This window comes from Podarcis filfolensis (assembly GCF_964270895.1).
Source record: "Podarcis filfolensis genome assembly, chromosome: 15".
In the NCBI taxonomy this organism is placed as follows: Eukaryota; Metazoa; Chordata; class Lepidosauria; order Squamata; family Lacertidae; genus Podarcis; species Podarcis filfolensis.
Window position 1 is genome coordinate 7725062 of NC_139618.1, and position 19137 is coordinate 7744198.

Genomic DNA, 19137 nt, shown 5'->3' on the forward strand with positions numbered 1-19137 from the left:
TAATTCGTTCTGGAGGTATGTTCTTAAACTGAAGCCATTCTTAAACTGAGGCGTGCTTTCCCTAATGAGGCCTCCCGCTGCCGGTGCCCTTCCACTGTTCGGCTTCCGTTTGTAGACCGAGGTAAAGTTTGCTAACGGGAACACTATTTCCAGTTTTGCAGAGTTCTTATACTGAATAGTTTGTAAACAGGGCTGTTCTTAAACCGAGGTACCACTGTATAAAGAAGCAAGCCAGCTTACACGGACCATTAAAAGTGACGATGAAGCTTGGATTAGTACTATTAAAACAATAAGCTAAATAATTAGCTTCTGCAATAAAACAATTGAGTTGAAACAAAAGGAAACCTACCTTTTAAGCCGGAGTTGCAAAAAAGAACTCTATATAGTTATTTTTTCGATTTATATCCCACCTTTCAACAGAAGCATCCTCAGGATGCTCAACTCTCAGCAGACAGGTCTGGTAAAACGTATTTTCTCTGTGTTACAAAATGCCCATGACCCTGTATCTATGGCTCTCCCAGCGGCGTAGCGTGGGTTGTCAGCACCTGGGGCAAGGCAAGTAATTTGCGCCCCCTAACCCCTAACCTGCCGCCGCTGCCAGCTTCTTCTTGCTGCTGCCTGGTCTGGTCTGGTGTGGTTCTCTCCCGCGCTCAGCGCTGCGCTGGGCGGCCGCTGCACTGTCCCTCCCCCAGATAGTCCCTCGCTCTCTCTCCGCACCGCACGCCTGGCACCCACCCCCTCCACAGTGGGCGGCAACCCGGCGGCTTGGATCGGATTCGCACAGCCAGCACTGCAGTGAGAGAGAGTGAGTGAGCCAGGTAGGGGCAGAGAGCTGCGAGTGCGAGCGCCCCCCCCCAGATGTTGCGCCCGGTGCGGCCGGCCCCCCCTGCACCCCCCACGCTACGCCACTGGGCTCTCCTCCAAGGTCAGCCCCCCCCCATTCTGGGTGAAATTTGAGGTGCTAGTTGTGCCTTGTAAAGCTCATCTGGTAAAGACTACCGCCTCCTCCATAACCCAGCTAAAGCAGCATCCTTCCTGCTTCAGATCTGAATAGTGGACACACATGTTTGCTCTTAGGTTTTGGAACTCTTGAGCACTGTATGGAGGCAGTTTGGTGAGCATTTGCCCTTGAGCATTGTTTAGAGGCAGCCCAAACACATTTATCTGAGAAGGAATAGTTTAGCAGTTGATATATATTTGGGGGTGGGGGGGCAGGGCTGGAGCATGTAATGTATTAATGGATATGATCAGATAATCAGAAACATTTTGACAGACTAAAAAGGTACACTAATTAATACAGCAGTAGATATTTAATTTTTTTTTCAAATTATTTTTTTATGGAAGTACTTAAATTGAAGGTTGCAAATGCTGTCTTAGAAGAGACATTCCCTCCTGGGTGAAAAATTGAGAATGTCTCTTCCAAAAGGATATGGGCTGCAACACATAACAAAGGAAGTATGCTTTTTAGTAATTTTCTTCTGACGTGCATTCCCCCTCCCCAGCTTTAATCAATCAACAACTCATAGCAAAACTACATAGAATCATGGTTTATAGAGCTACGTTTTCCTTTGCAGTACTGGGAACCAACCCAGAGCAGTAAGTATTCATTATTTTAAAAAATACAAAAAATGCATACTATTCTGTATCTGCTAACAAATGCAGAGGGAGTCATTCCTACACCAGGGAGCATCAGGAAAAGTAATAGAAGCAAGCATGTTACATCCTGTAACCAATATTCTGCCATGACGAAATTCATATATTGTAATGAAAATTATGCAGAATTACTTGCTTTTGCATTATTCGGCATAACTTGCAATAACTGGGTTTGTTCAGGAATCCATTTTTTCCTTGTTAAAGAAATAGATGAGAAAACAGAGATAGGGCAGGCAGTGGTGCAGGCAGTAGGAAGTAGCAGTCACTGAAAGATCAGCTACCCTCACAAAGCACATTTACATCTACCTTGCCTGATGGAACTCATTTCTCTGGCATAGGTCCCCTTGGCTTCCTGACACACATTTTGAAACATCTCTCTAGAACTGGGCACTAGAAACTTGTTCTATTAATTGCTTTTAAAATTTGACAGTGGAGTTTCTCAAGAATCCAAGTTTCAGGCAGCTTTTTTTTTTTTCATTTCCCAAAGGACTGGACTAATTTTATTTACCATACAGCTTAATGCACTGTTGCTTTTCTTATTTGCTATTTGTTTAATAGAGCTTTTGATGATGATGATGATGATGATGATGATGATGATGATGATAATAATAATAATAATAATAATAAAATAAAAATAAAATACAAGTTTCAGCACTTGTGGAAGTGAGCCCAGTTTTATCTCTGTGGCCGCCTTAAACTCTCCTGGAGTAAGTACCACCAAGTGAATCTTGGAGAAGTGCAGTGCAATCCTAAGCATGTTTACTTGTGAGTAAATCCCAGTGGGTTCAAGTAGGCATGTATGTTTAGGATTGCAACGGGCAGCTGATATCCTGCTCTCCCACCAGGCACTTTCAACACACTGACTTCAGTTGGATAAACGACGGTTGCAGCCAAACGTTATGAGCATTGTGCCTGGTGTTCTAGTGCTTTTCTCATATTTATTGCCCCATTATCATTTCATACAGCTCATACTGCTTTCGTTAAAAACAAGGGAGGGGATTAGGCTATAATGTGAAGATTAACAAAGATAAAACTCTCGTGGGAAGCGGACTGTGTTACTCCTAATAGGACATCTCCAAACAGCTGCATTCTACATTGGTTACCATTGCCTGCTAACTACACCGGGGGGGGGGGGGACACGGGACAACACACACATAGGTTTCATTTCTATACACAGCCAAAATGATTCCTCATGTTTGGCAGTATCAGTTGAAAGCACTAAGCAAACTCAACTGAAGATACACAGAGCACATCTCACAAAATGTGGCCATGTGAGTTCTCCCTGTTCAGCATTCCAGCTAATCAGACGTGTCCATCTCTATGATACTCCATTCCATTCTTTCTCTCCCTCATCTGTGAATACTCAATGGACACTGGAGATACTCAATTCTCACTGAGTTGTTCTGGGGATATTTGCTCTTTCAATCTGCACTCACCTGAGCATACCATGACTTTCCCTTTGTGTGCTGGAGTGCTGTTTGGGTTACATAAGCAATGGGAGAGAGGTGTATCTTAGTATGCAGAATGAAAATATGCCTTCCCAGCTGACACTTACAGGAAGGCAGTGTCCCCAAGATGAGGAAGGAGGGAGGTCAACATTTGTGAGCTAGTTTGCAGAAGCAATGCCCCACTCCCTTGTACTGATCACCTACCCCACTCACAGAGGTCATCAATTGAAGCCCTGCTATTTAGTTGTCCGCCACAAGAGGAGGGCGGCCAGTTACGCACTGTCAAAAAATGAAGATCTGCATCACAGAAAGAGGACACCAATTTGCATATTAGAATTCATATGTATGGATGTAAGCTTAAAATCAATTGCTACAATTTAAATAGAAATGCAATGCATCTCACCAGAGTGAGGAAGACACCAGGTGCCAGCTCAGCCTGCTGATCAGGTGCTACTATCTGGTGATGAGCAAGTTCACCTGCTCTCCTCTTCTTCTTCTTTTTTTTTAGGGTTCCTTATCTTTAAACCAGATGCAGACTGAATGGCCTTAGGATAAATGCCACTTTGAAACAGAGGGCTGTCCTCTTGTCAAATAGAGTTGCCCCCATAGGATGGGCACAAGACAGAGCATTTTCAGCGGTGGGGCTGATGTTCCAGGTGGGCCCATTTTGTCTTATGGAGGCCTACTGGGTAATGGCAGCTTCATTGCAGAAGGGGCTTGGGATTCAGTAGCAACTGCCGGTCGCTTCTGGGTTATTAAATTTTTTTTTTTTGTTAGTCTGCTTTTATTGCTTTAATCTGACTGTGTTGCTGCTACTTGTTGCTGTGTTGGCTGATGTCATTAAATTTTTGTTTTTGTAGAGCCACTTTGTGCACCTGCTTGCATCAAAACACCAGGAGGAAAAGTATCGTAAATAAATAAAAAATAATGAAAACAGAGAGCCCTCTGGTCTTGCAAACCATTCCCCAAGGGTTTTATATTACAGGATCTGCTATTTATACCTTTATCCAATTAACCGGGATGTCTTGGGCTGGAAGGTGCAGGCCGCACACACCCAAACGCACACCCACACCCGGTGCTCAAGCATATGCACTTAAGTGTTGCCAACTGGTAAGTTTCTGGGTCAAATGGACTGCAGTGATGGAAGCTTCCTCATAGTATCCACCAATGCCAGTATAGATTTATTTGGGGAGGGGTTCACAGGTAGAGCACATGTTTTACATGCAAGTCTCCAGTTCAATCCCCAGCATCTCCAGATAGGAGTGGGAGAGGCCACTGTCAGAAACCCTGGAGAGCCACAACTGGTCAGGGCAGAAAGCAATGGTGTGCCTCAATATAACGCAGCTTCCAGTCGTTCCACGGCGTTCCTGGGTCCCTAAGCTAGCAACCTAGATAGGCAGCTTGAGGGGAAAAAACAAGTAGAAATGCAGAGAGAGAAAAGTTGGGAGAGGAAAGTTGCCTCCCTTCCTCCCACCACTGTGTCTACTCACAGATTCTTGAAAGTGTCAATGTGTACACGTAACTTTCTAAGAGCACAAACACTGGAAATAAGAGCATCTGAAACATGCCGTATGCTGCTGCTTCCTCTTCCCGCCCTTGTTACGTGCATCTTAAATTTGTGAGCCTGCTAATGAATTCTCCTGCCCCCCACAACTCCCCCCAAACACTGACTCGATTAAGTCAGTGCATGTTCTGAAGGAAATTTGCACATGGACAAATGTGTGTGTGTGCCTTGGTTGTGATGGGTGCAGAGAGGAGATGAAGAAGGCTGGATTTCCTGTGTGCCCTCTTCTTGAGTGGCTGGTAGACCTAGCAGGTGTGACTAACAATGAGAGCTAAATCAGCCTCTCCAGGTTTAGAAACAGACTATCCTGTGGGGAGTTAAAGAGGGCTATTGCCTTCATGTGCATTCGATGTGGAAAACAAGGTGTGGTATCAGCTGGACCTTCGACCTGATCCTGCAGTCAAAACAAAAAAAAAATTTTTCTTTCCAGTAGCACCTTAAAGACCAACTAAGTTAGTTCTTGGTATGAGCTTTCGTGTGCATGCACACTTTGTCAGATACACACGAAAGCTCATACCAAGAACTAACTTAGTTGGTCTTTAAGGTGCTACTGGAAAGAAAAAATTTTTTTTTGTTTTGACTATGGCAGACCAACACGGCTACCTTTCTGTAACTGATCCTGCAGGATTCTTCTGCAGTTCTTAAGTATTTTGCATCACCTCCTGGCGGCTGGCATCTTTAGTGGGGAAACTTTTTAAGCACCACATTTTAAAGAGCGCCTCAACAACACAGCAAGTGATGTTGGTGGAAAGGGACGCGGAGAGGCGAGGGCCAAGCTGAAAACAAACCAGTTGGAAGGCAACACTCCATGGTTTTGCAGGCTGCCTTTTACTGCTGCCCTGAATTATCCTGCGGGAAAAGTCTCCCCCTTCACTACGCACACAAAGTATCGCACGCTGTTTCTATTTTTGAAACACCTCCGTTTCGTAGGTAAGTTATTTTTAGGGTGCCTGTTGTGTTTTCTTTGATGCCTGGCAAGAACCTTTTCACTCCCACACCAATAGTGGGTTTCACGTTCAGCGCCTCGCTAGCATTTGCTTGCTTCTTTCATGCTGCCTGTTTAATACGCCATTTGACATTCTAGCTTTATAAATGGTGACAAAAGTGGCGCAGAGACTCTAAAATTAGCTCCTCCGTGAAAAGGAGGCTGGAAATAGGTCCACCAACACAGTAGTGGAATTCAACTCTTTCCCTCCCTCCCCATCACCACTTCAGGGAACAATAAATATTGTGGAGACACTGAGAGAGATTTCAGAATGATGAGCCTCAACTTAGAAGTCTAAAAAGGAAAGTGTCCTTTGAGGATGGATTTTTTTCGTTGCCACGGCTGCTAAGCATTCTCCAGTCAGCGATAAGACAATAGTCTGGCTGCTGCCTCTGGCCAGCTGTGCCAGCTTCTCTTCCCACATGCTGGGTTGAGAACTCCTCTACTGGCTGAGCAATCCATTTGCAGGCATTCTTCCTGAAGGGATGAGTCAACCCCATGCCTGGATCACACATCATGACCTCCCGGAAGGCAGATACTGAGATGAGGTTTCCACAGGTGGGAGGGAAAGGAAGGGACTCTGGACGCACAACATTTTCATGGAGGTTACACTCACACAGCAGGGCACACCAATGCATAGAATGTTTAGCGTCAGTGAGATCTTATTTATTTTCCAGATTTATTTAAATATTTATACAGGGCCTGAACTCGTTGATATTGGGGGAGGCACTCTTTCAGGGTCCCAAGCCGTTTAGGGCTTTGTATACTAATGCTAGCACCTTACATTGGGCCTGATAGCTCACTGGCAGTCAGTGCAGTTTTTTCAGGAAAACAAAATTTTCTAAAGGTGTTCATTCAACAACAGGTATAAAAACATGAGACCTACCCCACCCCACTAAAAGATGAACACCACAAACAAGTCATAAATCATATTGCAGTGTAATCTAAAATAAAGTCCGAAAGCCTAGGTATTACAGAAATGTCTCAGCCCAAGTGCCTAGAAGAGGGTGATGCTGGTGCCAGGCATTCGGGCGAAGGAAATTGGGACAGGGTGGCTGGAGAAGGAGGGCAGGACCTGCTCCAGTGGTGGGACCCAGCACCGGAGAGCGTCAGCAACATCTCTTGCCTGCCACCTAGCCCAGCTCAGCCATACCCAGCACCCACTTCCTATTTTCCATGAAGCTGTACAGGAAGAGAAGGGCAGCAATTGGGTGAGAAGCAGGGTAGGAGAGGCCAGGGGCACCATAGAGCTTGGAACAGTTAGAGAGATCTTAATTGGGAGTTAATTCCCTGTGGTGCTATTGGGGGGCAGGGCGGTGAGGCACCATAGAAATACAAAAGAATAGAGATCTCTTAATCTGGGACTTTCTGTGATAAAGGCAGAATCCATGATTACTGAAGTGTGATAATGACTGTACCAGCAAAATAGTGACAATTGGAGGGTATGGGGAAAGCATCCCACAAATGAGGAGCCTCTAAATGAAGATTAGGCGAATTAATGGAGGATGGGATATATGTATTGAGGGCTAATAGTCATAATAGTCATATATGTATAGGCTAATAGTCATAATAACTATATGGAACCTTCTGGTTCAGATGAGGAATAGCAGAAGCGGAGGAGCAACAGGCCCTGCTTATGGGCTTAATGGAGGCACCAAATTGGCAATTCCTGATCCAGCTCCTCCTCCTCACTTGAACAGGGCAAACCTTGCTGAAGGCGGGGAGTGGAAAGGAAATTGGTGCTAGGTGAGCTTTTTGGTTAGAATGGGATTAGGCCTTTGGGCTTTTTTTTTTTTTTAAGCCCCTGCACTGGAGAAAAGGAGGTAATCAGGAAAGGCTAGTGACAACGACTGGGTCTCTACCAGACTCCTTGGCCTAATTTTCACTGTGAATTTTCAAGAGGAGAAAACATTTCCACGGACTCTTAGGAATGCTGCATCCCACAGAGCAGGGGAACGCAGGTCTGTATGTGCCAACTCATTTCAGTTTATGCCGATTAAATCTCTACCCATTGATACAAGTGGAGGCTGAGCTGGGGAGGAGGCAAAGCAACTGTGGGGCAGAAAGAAACAGCCAGGCCACAGATGGTGACTCTTCTTCCTGCCCCAAGACATCAATCCCCATTGCTGAGTCATTCGGATGCACATTTGTTAGGAAGTCTGAAACAGCTGTGACATTCACCCCAAAGGAACAGATCAGTTTAAGTGTCTCTGGCTACAGGTAGATTCTCGTGCCGTTTTCTGCCAGGCCGCACAGAAGCTGAAATCTCTCACACTGTCATCTTCCACCCCTCACATCCCAGCAACTCAAATCCCATTTCCTTGCTCTACAAGGACCAGCATCCATATCAACAGAGCTAAGAAAACAAGGAAGATTCTGAAACGGAATTCCATCACTTGGAACTGCTAAATGCCCCTTATGGGTACAATTGGCTTTGCCTTGTTTGCTGCATGGTGGTCTCCCACACAGACAAACATTACAGGTGATCACACCTTCTTGTGAGGACAACACTGCTCTAGTATGGGTGTTATAAAGCACTTTAGGCTGCAGTGACTTGAGACTAAGGTGTATTTTGCTTCCCACATGAACCTGCCTGGCCATTATGGTCTTCTCGTTCACTACTAGGCAAGAATTCAAAGCATTACAGTATATAAAGCCCTTAATGGCTTGGGACCAGTTTACTTCAGAGATCACATAGGTGCCAATCACTTCAATTTGCAGAACTTGTATTTCTACACATGCCGTGCAACTTTTAAGTCTGCATTTGTAAGGAATCATTCCTTTAGTGTAGCAGCATGTGTACTTTGGAATTTCCTCCCTACTGGTACCAGGCAGACACCATCACTGCATGCTTGTATATACTTGCTAAAAACGTTTCTGTTTCAGCAGGCCTGGGAAGACACCTGATTTGGTGTCTCAAGCATTCAAAACAACCAGACAAGCAGGATATAAATTCTTTTAACATGCACACATTTCTTTTGTTCTAGTTCTGTCCCTCTAGTCACACAGCTTTTGTAGGTTTTGGGAGAAAACACAAAAACCTGCCAAATGTGTTTACCACAGACCAAAGTGGGATGAATGGAAGCAACAGAAATGCCTCTGTAGAAAAACAAAAAAAAAAAAAAAAAGCACAAACAGTTTTTGGTCTTCTCAGTGGTATTCCTGAATTCAACCCAAAATTGGCTGTTTTAACTTTTCCCACAATGTCCCTGTCTGCACAGCTTTTTCTGACTAATAAATATGCCAGAAAAAAGAATCTGGGTATTCTGGCAGCAGAACCTGAGTGCCTTTTAAAAAAAAAAAAAGCAGGACATCCTATGCAGCCTGCATATTTAATAAAAGAGAAGGAAGAGGTTTCTTTTTAAAAATAATAATAATACAGGCTGAATTTGTTTCTATCCATATTATTAAGTCTCACTGGAGGTTATAGGGGGAAAATTAGTCTGTGGCAAGAAAATATAAATGAAGAACCCTGTCAGTCATCTGGGAAGAGCAAATATAAATGAAGAACCTGTCAGTCATCTAAGAAGAGCAGCTCAAGCTCAGTCTGTGAACGTGAATGGAAGCCTCTACTTCAGGATCACCTCCTTTTGTAGCCACCCTTTTAAAGTCCAGTCTTGACATCTCAACACAGAGCATAAAAGAGGACCTGTTATTTTCATTTCAGATGCATATTGTGCCGAGAGGAACAATGTGAGGGATATTATTTCAGAGCCCTGGGAAAAATTAGCAAGTCAAATATTGAATCAGCCTCTAGCATATGCTAAGGAGATTGCTTTGATCTTATCCAGCCTAAAAGCCCCATTATTGAATTTAAAGTCTGTGAACACATATCAGACCAATATATAAAGCCTATCTGAATATAGGTTTGAGAAGCAGAAGATGTTTTGACAAAAGGGGAGGGGGAGAATCTTTTAGCTGAAAATATCAGTTACTGCATTGATTAAAATACAGATGCCCTTTTCTGATTTGTTTCTAATAATCCAAGCCAAATGGCTTTACTGAAGGTGCAGTCCATTTCCAAGGCAAAAGCAGAGAGAAAGAGAAAAGAAGGGGAGCGGGTCCTATCCCTAAGACTAGGAGAGAGAGAAACTTTTAAAGAAAGAGTTCAAGTTATGAAGTAATAATGCAGGGAGCTGGGGCGGGGCGGGGGGAACCTCAAGGTTAGGCTGAGAAATAATGACTAGTTCAAAGTCACACAATGAGCTGTGTGTCTAAGTGCAGGATTCAAACCCAAGACTGCCAGGTCTATATTCAGCACTCTAACCTGGCTTGGGCTGATGGCAGTTGGGCGTCCGAAACATCTAGAGGGCATAAGGGGAAGGCTGCTGTCACCAAGTACATACACTGCACTGGCCATTTGAGGTACATTTAGGTATTTCTCTTCAGTGAATCTTGCAGGAGACGTCTTACTGTCTGCTTTCGAAACAAGTGGTCTGAACATCCTCAGGTCAATTTACAGAGAAGGCGCAGGCCTCTCAGGACTGTTACTACTTCAGAAAGCATGTGTGGAACACAAACCGCTCCTGCAAACAACAGAACCTGTATCTGAAAAGTCCTGATCCTGGGGCATTTTCTTTTTTTGCTCTGAAAGAGCTTTTAGTTGCAACAGAGAAGGTCAAATACTTTGCTCCCTAATTCTACAATGCACAGTTATACATAAGCAAAAGAGAGAGTATTATGGGTATTAGATTTGAGAAGTGCGAGGACGCTCAATTTTAAGTCATCCTTTAATAAGCAGGATAAAATGGACACTCAGGTAAATTGGCAAAATTGCCCTGACAGAAGATTTATTTCATTTTACAGCCTTGCCTGATCCCAGTAATTCAGCACTGCTGGCTGCATCACAGACACCATGTCAGCTTCACTGGACCTAAGCAGCAACCGCTCCTCTAGATCAGAGTGGTCCAACACATGGCCCTTAATACCTTTTTTGGCAGCCCTCAGCAACATCTGACACCCCCTTCCCACAGTCCTTGAACTGCTTTCTAAAGGGTAAGCAAGGCACTGGGCTTTGGGAAGGAGGAGTTGAGGGCTCTGATAGGGTCCTAGAGACATCTTGCCTCCTCCCCCAAACCTAGTTAGCACTTTCCCAGCTTTGGGAAGGAGGTGGGAGGGGTCTAAGACACTCGCCAGAGTCTTATGCCTCCTTCCCAAAGCCCGGCACCTTGCTTAGCCGGCTTCGGAAAGACAGCATGAGGGCTGGGGGTGGGGGCATCCAATTTTGGCCCTGCCTCCTCCCCCCCCCCATGACAAGGCAGTGTTCAGCCCACAGGTTCTATGTTGTAGTACTCTTGCAGCCCACTTGGTATGAAAAGTTGGGGAGCCCTGCTCTTTAAGATGCTTTAAGTTCACAGAACTGTGGGGCCCTGGGTCTTAATGGCTACTATCAATACTGCATAGCCTTCTTCATTTCACAGATGAAAAATAACAACGCTCTTGTGTATGTATGCCACTCCCACTCCCACAAAGAACTGCTGCCTGAAGGTTCTTCCGCTCCTACACATTGCTGGTATTGTTCCACTCACTGATGCCCTGCTCATATACCGTCGAGCACAGTCTTGTCTACTTGGCTGGCAGTCCCCCAGGGTTCAGGCAGAGCGTCTTTCCCATCAACAGTTTCCGGGGTCTTAACCTGGGTCCTTCTGCATACCAAGCAGGTACTCTACCACTAAGCTTAGGATCCCTTCCATGGCTATTTGCCCCTCCTCAACAGTCTCTTCTGGACTGACTTTAGAAGCAAGGCAGGGTAGCTATGCTCACTGTGAAACAGATTGTTTTTTCCCTTTTTAAAATCTCAATAAAATTATGCTTAATCTCAAAGTGAAGTCAGTACTTTATTGCAGAATAGCTGCCGTTGAAAAACACATTAATCAGCATTCGCTCTTCAGAACACTAAATTTGTAAGGATAAAAGAGAAGCCACTGCACACACAAGCAACATTATTTAAAAGAACCCCAGCATCTCCTGAAAAGGCAAAACAGAAACACTCGATTTATCGAGGGCCTGTACCAGAAAAACAAATACACCTCCTGGTATATAGTGACAGTTGGAGCCTTAAATACTTCTGTGCAGGCCTAATAGTAAGTGAAAGTTTCTGATCAAGCATGCTCAGAGACACCATTGATTTGTGAATAAATGTCACAACAACCCCCTCAAGGACAACTGAGAGACACCCCACCATGCCTATGAAAAAGAGACAGATATTCCTCAAAAACAGATGCACCCGCTGGGGAAACTTACCATTTTATTATTGATTTCATGAAAATGGATTTCACAGACTTTTTCCACCACATCTTCATTCTCAAAAGTTACAAAGCCAAATCCTATTTTTAAAAAGAAAGAAAGGAATATTAATCATGGTAAAAATACCTTTTTTTTACCTTTTTTACCTTTACCTTTTTTTCGGCTGCTTACAAAGCAAATGACTTTAAGGCACCTCGGTTAGATCACCACACAAATATGCATTCAAAAACCAAAGTGTGTTTCATCAAACCTTTAAAGAAAAACTCTTGAAGATTAATATGGATTAAATCAACAGGGGACTGCTAGAGCTGAAAACAAGGGCTGTGTCTATATTTTTTTTCTCCACGCTCTTTCTATACATTTAAATAGACAGTTGCTTTTCTGGAGAAAGGTACATGACATAAAAAGGACATAAATCTCAGCTGCACACGATAGCTTCTGAGGAATAATTGTCCTTATATTCTTTCCCACCTGTCCATGAAGCCCTACTGGCTTCAGGTAGAGTTAAACCCTACGGGACTCTTCCTATTATGGATGTCTCATTAAGCAGCAAGGGGCGGGTGGGGAAGGGTCAGTAGTACAAAAGGAATAATCATGAATCATCAGCCACACACTGCCAGTAAGAGGGCAAACGTATCAATGCTTCTGCAAACACACTGCAGTACATTTGCCTCCTGGAAAACAAGGGAGGGGAAAATCCAGCCGCCTGTTACTGATCAGGGTTAAAGAGACCAGCTTTGCTCTCCCCAGAAAGCAGGCAGTATAATAAGCGCTCCTTGGATCTCTGCAGGTCCCAGGCTGTCCTTTCCGCTCATTGCGGCAGTTCAGCCCTACGGGTCAGCCAAGATCCAGAGGTGGTTATTTGTCTCTTTTCTTCCTGAATTACTTCCTCTAATACCTCATCAGGATATCCCAAGGCCTTGAAGGAACTATGAAAGTTGCAGGCCTCTCATCTGATCACTCATCTGTTCTGCACTGCCACTTCAAACGCAGCTTCTGATTCAGGCCAGTTTAAGGTCGTTTGATGCCTGCTGTCTGCCTGTCAGCTATACGCTGTGTTTACCCTGTCAGGTCTTCACCATCCCAGGCAAAACCAAGCTGAAGATTTTTGGCAGCATGCTCCAGCACCACATAATGATTCCCACACATATCTCTTCGGGGGAGCGGGTGGCAAGGGGGGGGGGGCGGAGAGGAATCCACCGTCACGTTTCTGGCATCCGCTCAATGGACGAATAAATATAGAAACCCATTAAAATAAAGTGACAGCTCCCTGAGTGAACCTATAGAACAGAACCCGATTCCCAAAATAGTGACACAAGAGACTTGGCAGCTTCTAAGAGGATAGAAATTCAACACACAACAACAGACACAGAAGGCTTTTGCTCCAGGCAGCAACCACAGGCTTGGGAAATAAAACTCCGGCTATGGCGATACGATCCACATAATTCACGCTACGCACACAAGCCAGCTGCAGGTGGCAAAGTAAACAGATCACATATGCTGAACCCGTGTGTGGGATTTGGAATGAAGGTATGTAAATGTATAGAATTGACAAACTGTCGCTTTGCAGTTTGTAAAACTTGGCAGTCATGTTTATGCGGGAAGACTGTAAGACCTTGCCAGCTCTAAGGAAGCTGACACCGTCTGCAGCCAATTGCCCCCAAATCACGAGAAGGAACCTAAAACAGTCAGTGACATACAGAAGGTAGAAAAGAAGACTTTGGGTTCGGAGTTCCAAGTCTGAACGCTTAACTCTGCTATAGGATCACCCAGACTCACATTCCATAGGGACTGACTAGATTCTTCTGGGAAGCCCACAAACAGGGCATGAAGGCAAGAGTCCTCTCCCATTGTTGGGTCTCCAGCAACTAATCAGTGAGGAACTTGGGGCTTCTCTCCCTGAATTCTCAACTGGTAAAATAAAATACAAACATTCATGATCTGCATTAGGAGGATATTGCAAGGACATCTGGGACAAGGGCTGTAAGCTAATGTTGCAATTCTAAGCATACTCGCTTGGGAATGAAGCCCACTGAAATGACTGGAACTTATTTCTGATTAAAGAGATTCAAGACTTTTCTGTAACTTAGTCACCTGTATCAGGTCACCTGACAGCAAGGCTCTTCCTCCAGCAACACTTTTGTAAACGGGAAGGGAGCCAGTTGTGGTTTTCCTTTCAGCCACTGATGGTCTACAAATTGCTATAAAAGTTATGTCTCTAACTAAAAATAATAGAATAAAACAAAACTGGGCTGGTATTTTAGCAGACTGATTTGCAATAAATCCATTTCCTATTTACAAATCCATCATCTTATTTCTCCTGACTCACTATTAGGAAGCTCAGGGGTTAATAACCAGGGTTTGTCCACTGTGTCCTCCCACCTATGGGGAATACACACCCAAACCCCCACACCCACCAATGCTTCTTCCTCTTAGGAGAATAAGAGAAAATCATAGCAATGTTTCTACATATGTAAAAATCACTCACAAACAGCAGCAATTGTAATACCAGCTCCCTCCCCTATTCTCAGACCTATCTGCATGATTTCAATGCCCAGCACTATCTGACAAGCATCTGCAATAGTCTACTCAAATGGAGGGGCCTCCCTAACAACCCATAAACCCTCACTGCAGACAAAGCTGCTCATCTGTACAGTGGCCTTTGACCACTTCAGTAGCACTCAGGAAACAATGTGTTCTGTACTACTGACATTCGGAAGGGTTAGGGAGGGGAAAAACAACAGCCAATGGTAAATTGAGTGTCCACCTCAGGAATCCAGTTTCAGGCTGACATACAATGGGAACCACTGAACCACTTTCAAAGATCCCTGTGACACAGATTTTCAGTTTCAGACTTCTCTTTAAAATGAACCAAAACAAAACATCTGTGTTGCCTGGCCTATTTTCTCAGACCTGAAAAAACACCTTCTTTGAAGAAGACATTAGTACAGACAGGTACAGACAGGTACAGATCTCACTCTATTCAGGGAAAACAAGCATCATCAACAACAAAAGTTGTAAACAATCATTTTCAGCTTTTTAAAGATCAGCTTCATTTCAAGCACATCTGGTTGCCTGGTTTGACAAGAGGGGGGAAACTGAACTTGATCTCGTGTAAAGGTGTTTACTTATGGACTTGTGAAAGAGCCACGACTCAAAAAGAACACAGTCTGCTCTTTAATTATGTGATTGTTTTGCATTCCGGACCTTCTGCATTCTGCAGGTTATCAGTGTTAATGCTTCATGGTTTTGGTTCAAGATGGGAAATCTGTGCCTTCCAGATGTTGCTGGACTACAACTTCCATCATCCCTGACCAGTGGCCAAGCTGGTTGGAACTGATGGGAGTTCAACAACATCTGGAGGGCCAGAGGTTCTCCCTCCAGGATGCAGGTGATCATGAATGCAGCACAGCTCATTCCTTAGACTCTGCCGTCCTCTCTCCTTTGCACACTTTAGAACAAACCACTGTTCTATATACCTCACTAGGTTGTCAACATTTCAAAATATACACTGGAAGCTACTGTATGTAAAATAGCTGGCAATGTGTGTGTCTGGTGTGCAATCATGGACATACTGTACATGGGCACTAGAGAAAAAAGGTGCCTATTCGTCAACACAGATTTAGCTTCCCTGGAGAGGACAAGTCGGACAATTCACATTGAAATAAATTTAAATGGGCACTTTCAAAAGGCAAAGGCAAGGAGAGTATTTACCAGGCTCAGGGGCTAGAACATTGGGTCTGTGGTCAGTAAACATATAGAAACTTGATCCTGCTTTGCATACTATGTGAGGTGCAGAGATTGAGGAGAACACATTGGTCACACTTCTGAACCTGTGCACCTGGCTAATAGACCGAACTGGTTCTGAGCAAAGGCAGCACATGTGAGACAGCAACTTCTAAATGCTGCTCCTAAAATGTAGCTTATTATAGGTTACACAGCATGTGAGCCGCTCTCAGCTACCCAGCCATAGTCCTGAACAATCTGGGTCTATTTCTAAAATGCAACACAACAGTCTTAAAGACTACACAGTGATCTCTTTCTGTTTCTATTTGTGGGAGCCCTTTAGGTAAATGGAAGACACAGTCTCTCCCCCTCAAGAGCACAGAGCAAGCTTGCTGTACTTCTAAATGGAGAAGCGTAAAAAATAATTAAAAAGCAAATCGATCCATTAAAAAAATAGATGGACAAAGATGTGGTGTTTCAAACACCCACACAATACAGATCCAAAGCTTAGCATGGACAGTCTGCACCTGAAAGGCTGTATGTACAGTAGCAACTTGGCAAGATGTGAACAAAAGAAATTGCCTTGGTAGTTCGGGGGAAAGGTCCAGTATTGTCTTCACAACAGTCGTTAACCAGGTGCCTTTAGGAAGCTGAGCAGCAGAAAATGTTGGTCATAGTTTACTGCTAACATCTGGCAGTCCATGGTGTATTGCCTCTCGGAATGGAGGTTCCATCATGCCAGATGTATGAACTGGCCACTACATGGTGGGTGTCATCCATCAACATCTGGAAGACCACAGGTTCCCCATCCAAACCTAAAGCATGGAGCACCGACTGATAATGCACAGCATCCGGCTGACTGAATTTCCATGCCACTTTCCATTCCCATGAATCCCAAAGCGGTTTACACACCATAAATAACAATGACATAATAAAACATCACAAGTACAGCGTAAATCATATAATTAATGAAACATCAATCTATTAAACCATCTGTTAAACACTATTAGCATACCAGCAACTAAGGCTAAACATCAGAATTACAGCGCAAGTCCCATTATATAATTAACAAATCATCAATAAAGCATTTATCATCTATAAAACAATATTGACAAAACAGCAACAAAAATAAGCTAAACACTATTACATTCACACACACACAAACACCATTCTGCCCCCCCCCAATGAATAAGCTTTCACTCTGATCAGCCTCTTCAGTTCATTAAAATACACATACACATCCATCATACAGGACTAGTCCACATTACAGTTGACAAAACCATTTCTCCATTCTCCTCACATATACTCAGAACAGCATTCAAAGTCTAAGTTTGAGGTAGCTGTCCCAGGGCTTACCCATCCCACTCCCACCCACCACCCCACTTCCTCCAGGCACAGGTCCATGCCCCAAAGCACTGTGTATGACCTACTCCCCTTCCCCACAGAGCTCTCCCTGTGGAAACGCCCCCCCACCCAGGCTAAATTGGAGCAAACAGCATTTCAGGTTCACCCCAGATTGCCAAAGAGTGGGCCTCTGCAAGGAAAGCCCTATGTGTGTGTGGGGGGGGGGGGGAAGGGTGCTCAGGCACAGAGCTCCAAAGCTTGGATCGTGTCCAGAAAGTGCAGAGGAAAGGCAAGTGCAGACAAGCCCTCAGTCTCTCCTTGCTAGCTGCCCATGTCTGCGGAGGCTTCCCTGTTCTGTGCTGACCACAGGATAAAATCCATCGGAGTTCACAAGGGACACTGGCATTGGACAGACACCAAGGAGAGGAAGAGCTGGAGGGGTGGGGGGCAGAGAAGGGGCCCCTAGAGGGGCTTTTGGCACGATCTTTTTATGTTCATAGGTCCAACTTGCAAAACAGACACATAAGGAGAAGATTTTCTTTTTGAGTCTTTGCTCTTTCATAATCCCATTCCTTTGGCTTGTCTCCCCTGCAGGCAAGGCCCATATATGTGCCCTGTGCAGGAGAGCTTTCTGGCAATCTAACTATCAATAACATTTAACCTGAAATGAAGCTTTATTAAAATTTCCACAAAGAATTGGCTGATTCAAGGTCTCCACATCTCTCGGAATTTAAAATGCAACCCAACTGAATAATTTCCCCCTAAAGTCCAGAATCTCTACACAGTTAACTTAATCTGAAAGGAAACATCATAACCCAGGACGCGCTTAACTAGGGGGGGAAGGCATCTGTCCAGAATCTAAGAAACACAAGCACAATGTATGCCAAAAAATACCACACACCCAAAAAACGTATTTCCCTTTCTTCATGCCCCATTAGTCAAGGTAATGAATACACACTCATTTTTAAATTACTTCAAGTCTTAGAAATCTTTCTGGATTAAACAGACAATTGTTTCTTATGAGTGGTACAAAGAGTCAACAACAGAAAAACCCATTCCACCGAAAGTGTATGAGAAAGATTAACACAAAACAAAAGAGGCTGTTTAAAATGGTGACATAAATAGGAATCTGGTTGTCAAGGAGTGTGCATTTTTAAAATGAAATTATACTGCATCCTCCTGAATGAAGCTATTATTGGAAGCTAACAAGCTCTATTTAAGAGATAAGCGGTTAACAGAGTCAAACAGGGTGGCTCCCCTCCCTCTTTATTCAAATGAAGAAAAACTGCATATACATTTGAATAATCTTTTTTGAGGAAAAAATAAAAGGAAATGTGGGGGTGGGGAGGGAGGATAATGAGGGTGGAAGCAAAGACAAAAAAGCTCCTAAAATGTGGTGATCTGAGCCAAGCGAAATCACTGAAGGAGAGACACAGGCAGAAATACATGGACTGGAGGTTTTAAAAAAAACGAAGGGGGGGGGGAGCAAATACAAGCAAAAACAATTCTGGAAATATATAAAAAGTCATCTCATTCAGAGGCAAGTCAATAGCCCCTGAGGGACACTGAAACTCAGTGAATCATCCAGGAAATTGACTGATGTACTCTGCACTATTTTAGCTGTTTATATTGCTTTATGATCCAAAGGAATTCGGCATCGGCCTCATTATCAGATCAAGTGCATGGCAACCTTCAGAGTCACCCTTTTAAAGGAGGATGAACTTGGGTCCAAGAGTGGGAACTTAAGTCCTCAAAGCACTCACTCCAGAGTCATCTCTTTTGACATCTCTGGGTTTATACTCCAGTGTAGTATCCCAATTCAGTGAAGCCTTGCGAGACTGCTTCGTTCACAGAGCCTGCAAATCTCTGCACATAGAAATAATAAGGTCATCGTACACAACGAGATTCACTTCTGATTAAGCATGCACAGGATTACTCTATGAGATGCCCACATTTTGGCCCCAGAACTGTGACCATCACGTTTTAATTTATTCACTGACTCGCTTAAACAGCCATCCTCACCCCCCAACTGGTAAAATAATACTACCACCAGAAATGACGGCCATTTGGTCAGTTGATTGGGGGGAGATTATGCTCCCTTCCCCACTCATGAAACAATCAATTTGATGATTTGGATGGAAGAGATTTGGATCAGGACATGGAGTTGGTTG

General features: G+C 44.0%; 1 protein-coding gene across 50 annotated transcripts in view; it reads right to left on the minus strand.

Moving 5' to 3' along the window:
• Positions 1-19137, minus strand: part of MSI2 (musashi RNA binding protein 2) — a 451089-nt gene that overhangs the window by 94784 nt on the left and 337168 nt on the right. For all 50 annotated transcript variants that reach the window (XR_014541936.1, XR_014541937.1, XM_083587795.1 and 47 more), the window contains one exon: positions 11894-11976. Coding sequence is in view for 48 of the 50 variants with exons in the window: in XM_083587795.1 (XP_083443921.1) it covers positions 11894-11976 (83 nt within the window). In the remaining 2 variants the exon portion in view is untranslated. The remainder of the gene's footprint in view (positions 1-11893; positions 11977-19137) is intronic.